Below are 11590 nucleotides of genomic sequence, written 5' to 3'. Positions count from 1 at the left end.
GGGGGTGTGTAGGAGATCAATGATTTCTCTCTCATCATTGATGTTTCTGTCTCTCCCTCTCCCTTTCTGAAATAAATAAAATATATTAAAATAATAAACGGAAAAAAAATAATAAACGGGTGCTGTACTTGGTTGGCAACGTGCCTCCTCACTGTCCTCTCTACCACCACTCTCTTCTGCTTAATTTTCCCAAAGCACCCCTTTCCCAATGCCATCCCCCCCGACCAGAGAACTCCTCCGGCTTCCTGGCTAATCGGTCACCAGGTTTATACCACACACGTGGAGTAGCATACGTTGCTTTGTAATGTTATAGTTATGGCCTCACTGTTTTAAAGATTTTTAAGCTCCTTGAAGCAGCAGTCGTGTCTGCTACAACTTTACTACGCTGGACTTGCTCTGTTTGATGAAAATCACGCCGCTACCTTTAACAGAAGGCGGACTCTGGCTTCCCGCCCCAGCGGAGGATCATAGAGATGTCGGTGCGGCAGGCCTCCGGGCGCAGCCATCGAGATGCGCAGGGGACGGCTAGAGCGTTGCTCGAGAAGCCGGTTTCAGCTTTTCTAGTCCTCCTTCCCAACATGGCGCAGTCGGTGAACATCACCGAGCTGAATCTTCCGCAGCTGGAAATGCTCAAGAACCAGCTGGACCAGGTGGGGACGGGCCCCAGAGACACTCCTTCCCGCCTCACACCCCCCTGCCCACGCGAACGCCCTCGCCCCCTCCCCACTCCTCCCTGTTTGGGAGGCTTCCCTTCCCCTGCGAAGCCCTCGCCCCTTCTCCGGCGGCGCTCCTCTCCCCGCCCAGCGCCACGCTGACTCTCTTTCTTGCTCTCTGTAGGAAGTGGAGTTCTTGTCCACGTCCATTGCCCAGCTCAAGGTGGTGCAGACCAAGTACGTGGAAGCCAAGGACTGTCTGAACGTGCTGAACAAGAGCAATGAGGGTATGGGGTGAGCGCGCGGGGGCAGCCCGGGGGGTGCGGCGAGCGCCTTCTGGTCCCGCCTCCTAAACCAGTCTTCCTCCCGGAGACGAGAAAACGCTCCGTTACTTGTTCTGTACCTCTTGTGAGCCTTTTGCATGTTGCCCACCTAGAATTGAAATGTACAGGGCATTGCGCCTGTTGCCCCCGTTGCCGTTCTTTTCATGCGATCTGCGCGGTGCCCTTTAACATCTTAACGTTGGAGCCGACAGCCTTCCCCAGATGTTTGTCTTGATTGCTTTCACAGGGAAAGAATTACTTGTCCCACTGACGAGTTCTGTATCCTTTCCAGAGGAACTATCCCGCCCTCTTCTTCGCTCCTGTACCCCTCCCCCTCCAGAAAGGGTGGGGGTAGTTTTGATGACTCCAGAGTGCCCCATGATTCTGAGAGCTCTTACTAGACACACTGCCTCGCTCTCCTATCTATATCCTGGGGCCAACATCTAGCTATTGCCTTGTAAGCACCGAAGAGTATATGGAATTGAGGTGTGACTATTTCCCTTTTTCGTTTGAAGATAGGATCTAATATAAAGATAAAACGTGGTTTACACTTTTACTAATAACTTAGAACACACAAGCAATAGAAGAATAGGATATAGAAACAAGGGGTTTGACTCAGATTATTAATTCTCAATTTCAGTTTAATTGTGGTTCTTATTCCTAAACTGTGGTTACTACAAAACCTGGATTGTGTCTACCTGTTGAGTGTTTTACTTGAATGATCAAGTTATGACAACAGGACACCTGTAAACTGTAGTCTGAGAACTGACAGGCTGAGAGAGGAACACGGAAATAATAGTGTACTAGGGATTACCTAAGTAATGAACATTAAATCCATCAGGAATTAGCTAGTTCATGGTTGGGGGTGTTGAGGGGAAGTGGGACTGGCTTCTCACTTTCGCTGCTCTACAGCAGTAAGAAAATGTTGTATCTAGTCTTTCTGGAGGAGCTAACTCTTTTTTTTTCTTCTTTTTTTTTTTATATATATATGTTATTGATTTTTTACAGAGAGGAAGAGAGAGGGATAGAGAGTTAGAAACATTGATGAGAGAGAAACATCGATCAGCTGCCTCCTGCACACCCCCCACTGGGGATGTGCCCTTGACCGGAATCACACCTGGGACCCTTCAGTCCTCAGGCCGACGCTCTATCCACTGAGCCAAACCGGTTTCGGCTGGAGGAGCTAACTCTTAAAGGGTGGGAGATGGCATCAGGGCAAGAGAGTGTCTCAGTGTGTGTTTGTCGTTTTCTCCAGAAGGAACCAACTTCGCTGTCTCCACATTTGGAGTGTACAGGTGTAATTCTAGAGACTACAGATTATCCAGTCCCTGCGCCTTGTAGCTTTTTAGAAAAGAGGGTCTTAGGCTGACAAGGAATCATGGCTCATGCTGGGCTAGTTTTCCCTTAATTGATGCTTCTCAGATGTATGTCCCTGGGAAACTACATGATGTAGAACATGTGCTCATCGATGTGGGAACTGGCTACTATGTAGAGAAGGTGAGTGTTAAGAACCAGGTACATGGCCCTCTGAGCAAGGAAAGGAAATTTAGGGGAAGATTTAGAGAGAGCATGGGTATCCTTTTTTTTTTTTTAGAGAGTAGGACATGGGGGGGTGGTGAGAGAAAGGAGCATTGATGTGAGAGAGACACATCGATTGGGTACCTCCCACACACACCCAACCTGGGCAGGGGATCAAACCTGCAACACAGGTACATGCCCTTGACCGGGAATTGAACCTGTGACCCTTCATTGTGCAGGCTGATGCTCTAACCACTGAAACACTGGCCAATCCTCTTAGCCCCTCATTCACCTCTGACCTTTTAGACAGCTGAAGATGCCAAGGACTTCTTCAAGAGGAAAATAGACTTTCTCACCAAGCAAATGGAGAAAATCCAACCAGCCCTTCAAGAGAAGCATGTCATGAAACAGGGTAAGCTTGGCCTGAGGCACCTCTTCATCCTTTGTACCTCATGATAAAGAACATGGATTGCAGTGTGAACCATGGGGATGTCCCCTTTGCTGGATTAAAACCATAGCTTTCTCTTTTGTGTCTTGTGTTATTCTCTAGATTCAGTGTATTACATACACACTATTTGTAGACTCCTGGGTTAGGTGTTTGAGAAATTTAGAGGAAAGAAATCATGTCTGTGTTCTTAATGGGGATTGAATGGGGGAAAAGATACATGTAAATGAACACACAAGAAAGAAATAGCCCTAACTAAGTACTAGCAATTGCAGCCCTGGCTATAAATTAGAATCACCAAGGGAGTTTGAAAAGAAAGCCTGGGTCAATGCTCAACCACTGAGCTACACCAGCCAGCTCAGTAGTTGAGCATTGACCTATGAACCAGGAGGTCAGGGTTCGATTCCCAGTCAGGGCACATGCCCGGGTTGCAGACTCGATCCCCAGTGTGAGGCATGCAGGAGGCGGCCAATCTCTCTCTCCCTCTCCCCCTCTCCCCCCCCCCCTAGTTCCCTTCCTCTCTGAAATCAAAAATATGTTAAAAAAAGAAAGAAAGCCTGGGGCCCCCTCCAAACAAACTAAATCAAGCTGGGTAGTGGTGAGGGCTAGGGGTGGGCAAGGATTCCAGGGTTCAATATTTTATTTTTAATGCCCCAGGTGATGGTAGTCAAATTGTAAGGCATGGGTCTCGTAAAATGCCCCAGGTGATTATGTAACACAGTCAGGATTGAGAACCACTATTCTAAAGGCAAAAATAGCCCGGCCACTGTAGCTCAGTGGTGAGCGTGGACCTATGAACCAGGAGGTCTCCATCCCTGGTAGGGGGTGTGCTGGAGGCAGCCGATGGATGATTCTCTCTCATCATGGATGTTTCTATCTCTCTTTCCCTCCCTCTCTCTGAAATCAATAAAAACCTATTTAAAAAATAAAAACTACACATTAAAAAAATAATAAAGGCGAAAATATTTTCACGTTATAATTTTTGGTTATATCTGAATCACTTAATATTGTATTTTGTTCATTTTTATATCCCAGTGGTTTGCATATTTACTGATACATTGTAGATTCCAAATTTTGCGGTAGTGGATCACTGTGTTAAAAGTTTTATTAACTATAGTTGGTGTCTACCACTCCTTAAAATTCCCTGTCACTTTTCCTTAACTCTGGGTTCTTCCCTTCGGCTCCTGACCAGAGTCTGACTTTTTCCCCCCACAGCTGTCATGGAGATGATGAGCCAGAAGATTCAGCAGCTCACAGCCCTGGGGGCAACTCAGGCTGCCAAGGCCTGAGATCCTGTTTCAGAAACCAGGCAGAGACCCTACTTCCAGGGCCTGGGACTTTGTGGTGGGGAAGAGAAGGGTTTTGTGTTTGATGCCAATAAATGTTCCAGCCGAGCAGAATGTTGGTCTATTCTTGCATCAGTAAGGGACTGGTGAAGAGATGGGAGGGCAGGGGTCGAGAGTGTGCCCCTCCCCAGAGCCTGATGCAGGGCTTATCTTGGAGGCTCCGTCTGACCCCTGGAGGAGCGGGAAGGCCTTTGCGCTGGGCGGGGCCTGGAGCCGTGGGAAAGGCTGACGGGCGGAAGTGAGGCTGCGCGGGCACTTCCTTTTCCGGCTCGGCGCTCCCGCCCTCGCACCGGAGAAGCTGCATGGGATGCCGCTTCCCGCGGGGACTCCTACCTTTGTTGTTGCCGCCGCCCCTCCGTGTCCGGCACCGCATGCACAGCCTGGAGTGCGTCCAGCCCTCCAAACGACCCCGCTGCAGCCTCATGGCACCGCCCCGAATAGGAACGCACAACGGCACCTTCCACTGCGATGAAGCCCTGGCATGCGCATTGCTGCGCCTCCTACCGGAGTACCAGGTACGGTGCGCCTGGGGCCGCCCGCGGGCCTTCACTGGGTCTCTGTGGTTCCTGGGGCGGCCCGAGCCCCCTCCTGTCCTTCCCGACTCCCCTAGAAACCTAGCATTAACCCCCTACCCGCGCGACTCCTGGCAGCTCCTCACCCCGGGTTCCCCCTACAGGATGCAGAGATTGTGCGGACCCGGGACCCCGAAAAACTGGCTTCTTGCGACGTCGTGGTAGATGTGGGTGGCGAGTACGACCCTCAGAGACACCGATATGACCATCACCAGAGGTGGGTTCCCAGGTACCGTTCCTTCACTCCAGCTTGCTTCAGGCTCCAGTTCAGCGATCCGTGAAAGCAGACTTTGAGTGCCGTCCCACTACAGCCTTCCATCCTTCCAGCTCTCCACCCTCTCCCTGGCCTGGGACCTCCCTGAGTCTAACCTGCCCAGGTCTCCCTCGGCTCCTAGTCAGCCCTCAGGCCCCTCCCAGCTCACCTCCTTCTCTGGCTGTCAGACTTTCCCCCACCAGTACTGTTTCTGCTTTTTGCCAATAACTTACAACTCTAGTTAGGCATCTCTCATCTTGAAAATAGAAATAGATACAAAATCCTCTCTCGTACACCACACCGTTTAAAGTGATTATCTGTGAGGGATTAAGTGTACATGCTCATAAATGATGTTAGCAGGGAACCCTCCAGTATTTACAGCCTACTCTCTCACTATCACTCTTCAAAAGAAGAGCTGACCCTGGCTCCATATCCCTTCCAATTCATGTCATTCATTCAGCTGGTTCTCTCCCAGCCTCTCACCACTGGAAATGCTCAGGAAAAGGCCACCAGTGACTTCAACACCAGCTCAGGTTACTGGCTAAGAGTCTCACCTTAACGTACCTCTTGGTGGGACTTGACATTATTGACTCTTATCTCCTTTTTTCTAACGATTTGACATACTGGTACTTTCTTTAAAAAATTATGTAGGCCCTAGCTGGTTTGGCTCAGTGGATAGAGCATCAGCCTGCGGACAGAAGGCCCCCTGTTCGATTCTGGCCAAGGGCACATACCTTGGTTGCAGGGTCCTCCCCGGTCGGAGCCCTGGTCTGGGCTCCTGCAGGAGGCAACCAATCAATGTGTTTCTCTCACACTGATATTTCTCTCTGTCTTTCTCTCTCTCTAAAAATCAATGGAAAGACCTTACCAGTTTGGCTCAGTGAGTTGAGCGTCGGCCTTCGGACTAAAAGGTCCTCGGTTTGATTCCAGTCAAGGGGGGGTTGCAGGCTCAATCCCCAGTAGGGGGGCGTGCAGGAAGCAGCCCATCAGTGAGTCTCTCTCATAATTGATATTTCTCTCTCTCTCTCTCTCCTCTTTCGCTCCCCCCTCCCCCCGTTCCTCTCTGAAATCAACAAAAATATTAAAAATAAATAAAGTAAAAATAAAAAATAGCCCGGCCAGCATGGCTGAGTGGTTGAATGTCGACCTATGAACCAGGAGGTCACAGTTTGATTCCCAGTCAGGGCACATGCCCAGGTTATAGGCTCCATCCCCAGTGGAGGGTGTGCAGGAGGTGGCCGATCAGTGATTCTCTCTCATCATTGATGTCTCTCTCTCCCTCTCCCTTGCTCTCTGAAATCAATAAAAATATTTTTTTAAAGAAAATAAATAAAAATCAACGGGCAACTATCCTTGGATGAGGATTTTTTTAAAAAAAAATTTAATTATGCACTATTTGACACATAAAATAATGTATTTAACGTTTCTGGCCCTAGCCAGTTTGGCTCAGTGGATAGAGCATCAGCCTGAGGACTGAAGGGTCCTGTCAATTCCTGGTCAGGGCACATGCCCAGGTTTCGGGCTGATCCCCATTAGAGGGCATGCAGAAGGCAACCAATCAATGATTCTCTCTCATCATTGATGTTTCAGTCTCTCTCCTCTCCCTTCCTCTCTGAAATCAATTAAAAGATGTTAAAAAAATATTTCTGGAATATAAAACATAAAGTGAACACCCATGAACTAATCTGCCAACCCAAGAATTTGAACATTACCTTTGAATCTGTACCTGTGTGCTGCTTCCCTATCCCATCTCCCCACCTCCTTCAAAAGTAAACAGTATCTCGAATTTGTGTTCATCATATCCTTCTGTATAGTTTAGCACATGTCTGTTTCCATCATTAATTTAGTTTTGCTTATTTTGTTTTTGTTTTTGTTGATTGTCACCCAAGGATATTTTTTCTATTGATCTTCAAAGAGAGTGGAAGGGAGGGGTAGGGGGAGAGAGAGAGAAACATTGATTGGTTGCCTCGGGGCACTAGGGATCGAACCTACAACCCAGGTATTTGCCTTTGATTCCCTTGACCAGGAATAGAACCTGTGACCCTTCGGTGCATAGACCAACACTCAAACCACTTAACACACCAGCCAGGGCAGTTTTCCTTCTTTTTGAACTTCACCTGGGGGGGTTATTGTTACTAGCCTTTTTAAATTTTTTTAACATGTGTGGGGTTTTTTAATTCATTTTTAGAGAGGAAGGAAGATGGATAGAAACATCGATGCGTGAAACATCGATTAGCTACTTTCTACATGCCCCCTACTGGGTGGGGATCAAGCCCCCAACCTGGGCATGTGCCCTGACCAGGAATCTAACCAGAGACCTCTTGGGTCATGGGTTGATGCTCAACCACTGAGCCACACTGGCTGGACTGTTACTAGTCTTTTTTTTTTTTTTTTATATGTTTTATTGATTTTTTATGGAGAGGAAGGGAAAGGGATAGAGAGTTAGAAACATCAATGAGAGAGAAACATTGATCAACTGCCTCCTGCACACCCCCCACTGGGGATGTGCCCGCAACAAAGGTACATGCCCCTGACCGGAATCAAACCTGAGACCCCTCAGTCCGCAGGCTGAGTTCTATCCACTGAGCCAAACCGGTTAGGGCTGTTACTAGTCTTTATACCATATATATATTGTTGTTAATTCTCACATGAGGATATTTTTTCCATTGCTTTTCAGAGAGAGTGGAAGGGAGGGAGAGAGAAACATTGATATGAGAGATACACTGACTGTTTGCCTCCCACATGTGTTCCAACCCAGGGCAGGGAGCAAACCCGCAACCCAGGTGCATGCCTATGACCAGGAATCAAACCTACAACCCTTCAGTGCATGGGCCAGGGCTCTAACCACTGAGAACACTGGCCAGGGCTATACCTTATATGTATTTTATTAAAACGTTTTGTATTTACTCAGTATTTAATAAAAATCATTAAAACAAACAAAAAAAAATAAGCTCCTTAGGTGATTCTAATTAGTATTTACAAATTATAGCTATGGTTTCTACTTCCCTAATAACTTTTCCCTATTCCCTAATAACTCTTCCACTGCTACTCACATTCCTGCTTTCCTCACTTACCCGGACCACTGCAGGTAATCTTGCATCTATTCTCCATGCTGGCTGGCATAGTGCTCTTTGTAACATGCACTTGATTACTTAAAGTCTCTCAGTGGCTCCCATTACATACAAATAGAAGTCCAAACTCCTAAGAATGGCATGCAAGGCCTACCATGATCTGGCCCCTGCTTGCTCTTCCACCTTTTTTTTACCACCCACCTCTCACACCCAAGCTCCTTTCTTGCAATTCCATGAAGAGACCTCTTAGCCGTGTACATGTCGTTTCTCACCCTTTACCTGGTGAACACCCCATAAAGTCATTGCTCAGGTCTGACCTGAAAGCTCTCTAAATCCCCCCCCCACACACACACACACACACACACACGCTTCCTTGCTTATAACATAGCTACAGCATTCGCTTGGTTGTGTGTCTGTCTTGTCTGCCTTTAGCAGGTAAACGTGAAGACAGGGACATGGTCTGTTTTTTATCCCCAACGTCTAAACACAGAGCCTGGCATGTTGTACGCATTGAGTTTACCGTTGTCGAATGCATGCACAGAGACTTTAAGCTGCGGTCTCTGTGACCCCTACGAAAAGCCAGAGCCTCTCCAGCTGGGCTCTCTCTTCCAGCTCCTGCAGTGTTCCCCAGCCTCCCTGCCCCACGTTGTGCCTGCACATGCACATGCACATGCACATGCACGGGGTTAACTGGGGCCACGCTGCCTCAGCCCCCCTCCCTGTGCTCCTCAGGTCTTTCTCAGGGACCATGAGCTCCCTGTGTCCTGGGAAGCCATGGCAGACCAAGCTGAGCAGTGCGGGACTCATCTATCTGCACTTCGGGCACAAGCTGCTGGCCCAGTTGCTGGGCACTATCGAAGAGGACAGCGTGGTGGGCACCCTCTATGACAAGGTGGGGACCTGAGGACAGATGCCCCACACATGCATCTCCACCAGGCCAGTTGGGAGTGGCACGTCAGAGCCCCAGCCCATAGCTAGCCCACACTGTCTCCCTCAGTCAGGCTCATCTCACAAGGGCATGCGGTGGTGGTGAGAGGTAACGTGTGGAAAGAGCTTTGAAAACCATAAAGCAGTGTTTCCAGTCTTCTTGGCCTGACATACATAAAAATGACTGTCCGACAACTTGGCGATAGAGGCGGCTGCTGATGTTGGAAGCATACGGCTCAGGTTCTGGCCGCCCTGGAAGCGGGGGAGGAGCACAGCAGGCACCACTGTGACTCACCAGAGGCACCTGAGTTGGGAAGGCTCTGATTATGAAAACATCTTAGGTTCCACCAGCGTCTCCTGAAAGCAGTTCAGCAGATTCCTGCTGTTGGGGAAGGAACAGGGCTAGCGGCCCTGGCGTGCATGTCGGATCAGTGATTCCGAGGACACCTACTAGACCCTGCTCCTGTGAAGTTCACAAGTCAAACTTCAGATTCAGCCAGCTGTTTTTTGCAGACAGACTGTTCACTTCTCTGACTCGGCTTACCTGCCCCTATGGCTCAGCATTAATATGAGCCAAAAAGTTAAAAAAATATGGTTAAATTGGAGGCTAGAATGCTAAGGTTGTAGACTACCTGGGTTAGTTTTTCCTTCTGCTGAGGGGTTTCTTAGCAACTGAACTAAATTACACCCAAGTTTTAACTGATTATCAGGTTGGGGTCCAGAATAAGGGGCGGGGCATAGAGGAGTTTCTTCTTTGGCTCTCCCTGAGGATGCTTTTTTCACTTACCACACGTGTTGATATGTAAGCCTATTTTGTAGGGCAATTTTGCTTTGAACACCGATCTCCCATATCGTTTCTGCCCCCAAACTCTTGAGGCATTGTCCATTTCTTACGGCTTAGGAGACGCAGCAACTGCTGATGCCACACAGCCCGCCGTGGACTTCTCTGGGACCACACCCCAGCGCTTGATGTCTAGACCTATTCTCTCCCAACTGACTCCTGTGCCTGGCCAGACCCTCCTGGGCCTCATGCAACAGGTCACTGAGTAGCCTACTCAGCCCCTCTAGAGATTTACCCTCCCTCAGCCGCAGGGATCCATCCCACAGAGCCCCTCCTGGAACTCCAGATCTTTGCTCAGAAGGCAGCAGCCTCCTCCCCACACATGCTGCCTCAGCTAGGGCCTGTGTGATAGAATGAGCACTGGATTAGAAATCAGGGGATCCAAATTCCAGCACTATTAGCTCTGACTGTAAGCAAGCTACTGGATAGCCCAATTCCCCTTTCCTCACCCAGTTGTTGGGAGATCCTCACAGGCTCATTGCATTGAGATTAAATAAAAGAGTGTATACACGTAACTTTGAAGCCTGTAAAACTTTACCATGCAAGTGGTAGGTACCCTAAAAGCATTTCTGCTGCTGCCTTAGATGTATGAGAACTTCGTGGAGGAGGTGGATGCAGTGGACAATGGGATCTCCCAGTGGGAGGGAGAGCCGCGATATGCGCTGACCACTACACTGAGTGCCCGGGTTGCCCGGCTTAATCCCACCTGGAACCAGGCCAACCAAGACACCGAGGTAAGGAGGGCCCAGGGGAAGGAAACGAGGCATGTAAGACCTCAGGGGAGGAAATGAGAGTGGTTGTGATTCCCAGGCGGGGTTCCGGCGTGCAATGGATCTGGTTCGGGAGGAGTTTCTGCAGAGACTAGACTTCTACCAGCACAGCTGGATGCCAGCCCGGACCCTGGTGGAAGAGGCCCTGACCCAGCGATTACAGGTACAGGCATGGGAGGCACTGTGGCTCAGGCATTAGTGACTACTGGTGGGCTGCTGGTCAGCAGAGGCTCCTCCTACCCTGAACCTTCCAGCCACGCCCCACTTCCCTTTCAGGTGGACCCAAGCGGGGAGATAATAGAGCTGGCACAAGGTGGATGCCCCTGGAAAGAGCACCTTTACCACCTGGAATCTGGGCTGTCACCCCCAGTCACCATCGCCTTTGTTATCTACACTGACCAGGCTGGACAGTGGCGGGTGCAGTGTGTGCCCAAGGAGCTCCATTCATTCCAGAGCAGGTGAGGCGCTGTTGCAGCCCTGTAGAGGAGGCCATAGTCTTGGCCTCTATCCTGTTCCCCCTCTCAGTTCCTCAAGGCCTCCGTTTGCTCTCACCAACTTGCTCTTTCTGCTCGCTTGTAGGCTGCCCCTGCCAGAGTCATGGCGGGGTCTTCGGGATGAGGCTCTGGACCAGGTCAGTGGAATTCCTGGCTGCATCTTTGTCCATGCCAGCGGCTTCATTGGTGGGCACCGCACCCGAGAGGGTGCCTTGAGCATGGCCCGTGCCACCTTGGCCCAGCGCCCAGCACTTACATCTCCTTCACATCCCCTCATCCAATAAAATCTCTTCCATCTCATACTGACCAAGTCTTTGCCACATTACCAACCTGCACCATCCTGGGAACTTGCTGGAACTTGGAGGAAGTGAAACATC

At 49.5% G+C, this 11590-nt stretch overlaps 2 protein-coding genes across 2 annotated transcripts; both read left to right on the top strand.

Annotated features, from left to right (window-relative positions):
* Window positions 1–543: 543 nt before the first annotated feature.
* PFDN5 (prefoldin subunit 5) lies at window positions 544–4333 on the top strand. The gene is made up of 6 exons (XM_008140747.3): window positions 544–650; window positions 838–940; window positions 1224–1255; window positions 2399–2473; window positions 2801–2906; window positions 4155–4333. The coding sequence occupies exons 1-6, from the start codon at window positions 579–581 to the stop codon at window positions 4226–4228; spliced, it is 462 nt and encodes a 153-aa protein (XP_008138969.2). The 5' UTR covers window positions 544–578; the 3' UTR covers window positions 4229–4333.
* Window positions 4334–4556: 223 nt separating this feature from the next.
* MYG1 (MYG1 exonuclease) lies at window positions 4557–11513 on the top strand. Its single transcript, XM_008140749.3, has 7 exons — window positions 4557–4800; window positions 4962–5074; window positions 8914–9073; window positions 10534–10683; window positions 10760–10882; window positions 10996–11177; window positions 11299–11513. The coding sequence occupies exons 1-7, from the start codon at window positions 4588–4590 to the stop codon at window positions 11495–11497; spliced, it is 1140 nt and encodes a 379-aa protein (XP_008138971.2). The 5' UTR covers window positions 4557–4587; the 3' UTR covers window positions 11498–11513.
* Window positions 11514–11590: the final 77 nt, after the last annotated feature.

This window comes from Eptesicus fuscus, chromosome 7 (genome assembly GCF_027574615.1).
Source record: "Eptesicus fuscus isolate TK198812 chromosome 7, DD_ASM_mEF_20220401, whole genome shotgun sequence".
Classification (NCBI taxonomy): Eukaryota; Metazoa; Chordata; class Mammalia; order Chiroptera; family Vespertilionidae; genus Eptesicus; species Eptesicus fuscus.
This window is presented reverse-complemented; position numbering and strand designations above follow the sequence as displayed.

What these genes read in the sequence shown, in the direction of transcription:
- PFDN5 (XM_008140747.3), top strand. Translation starts at nt 579, where the DNA reads ATGGCGCAGTCGGTGAACATCACCGAGCTGAATCTTCCGCAGCTGGAA. An exon ending in TCAAGAACCAGCTGGACCAG is followed by an intron (nt 651 to 837) that starts GTGGGGACGGGC and finishes TGCTCTCTGTAG; the next exon opens with GAAGTGGAGTTCTTGTCCAC. An exon ending in GAAGCATGTCATGAAACAGG is followed by an intron (nt 2,907 to 4,154) that starts GTAAGCTTGGCC and finishes TTCCCCCCACAG; the next exon opens with CTGTCATGGAGATGATGAGC.
- MYG1 (XM_008140749.3), top strand. Translation starts at nt 4,588, where the DNA reads ATGGGATGCCGCTTCCCGCGGGGACTCCTACCTTTGTTGTTGCCGCCG. An exon ending in CGATATGACCATCACCAGAG is followed by an intron (nt 5,075 to 8,913) that starts GTGGGTTCCCAG and finishes TGTGCTCCTCAG; the next exon opens with GTCTTTCTCAGGGACCATGA. An exon ending in TGGGCACCCTCTATGACAAG is followed by an intron (nt 9,074 to 10,533) that starts GTGGGGACCTGA and finishes CTGCTGCCTTAG; the next exon opens with ATGTATGAGAACTTCGTGGA.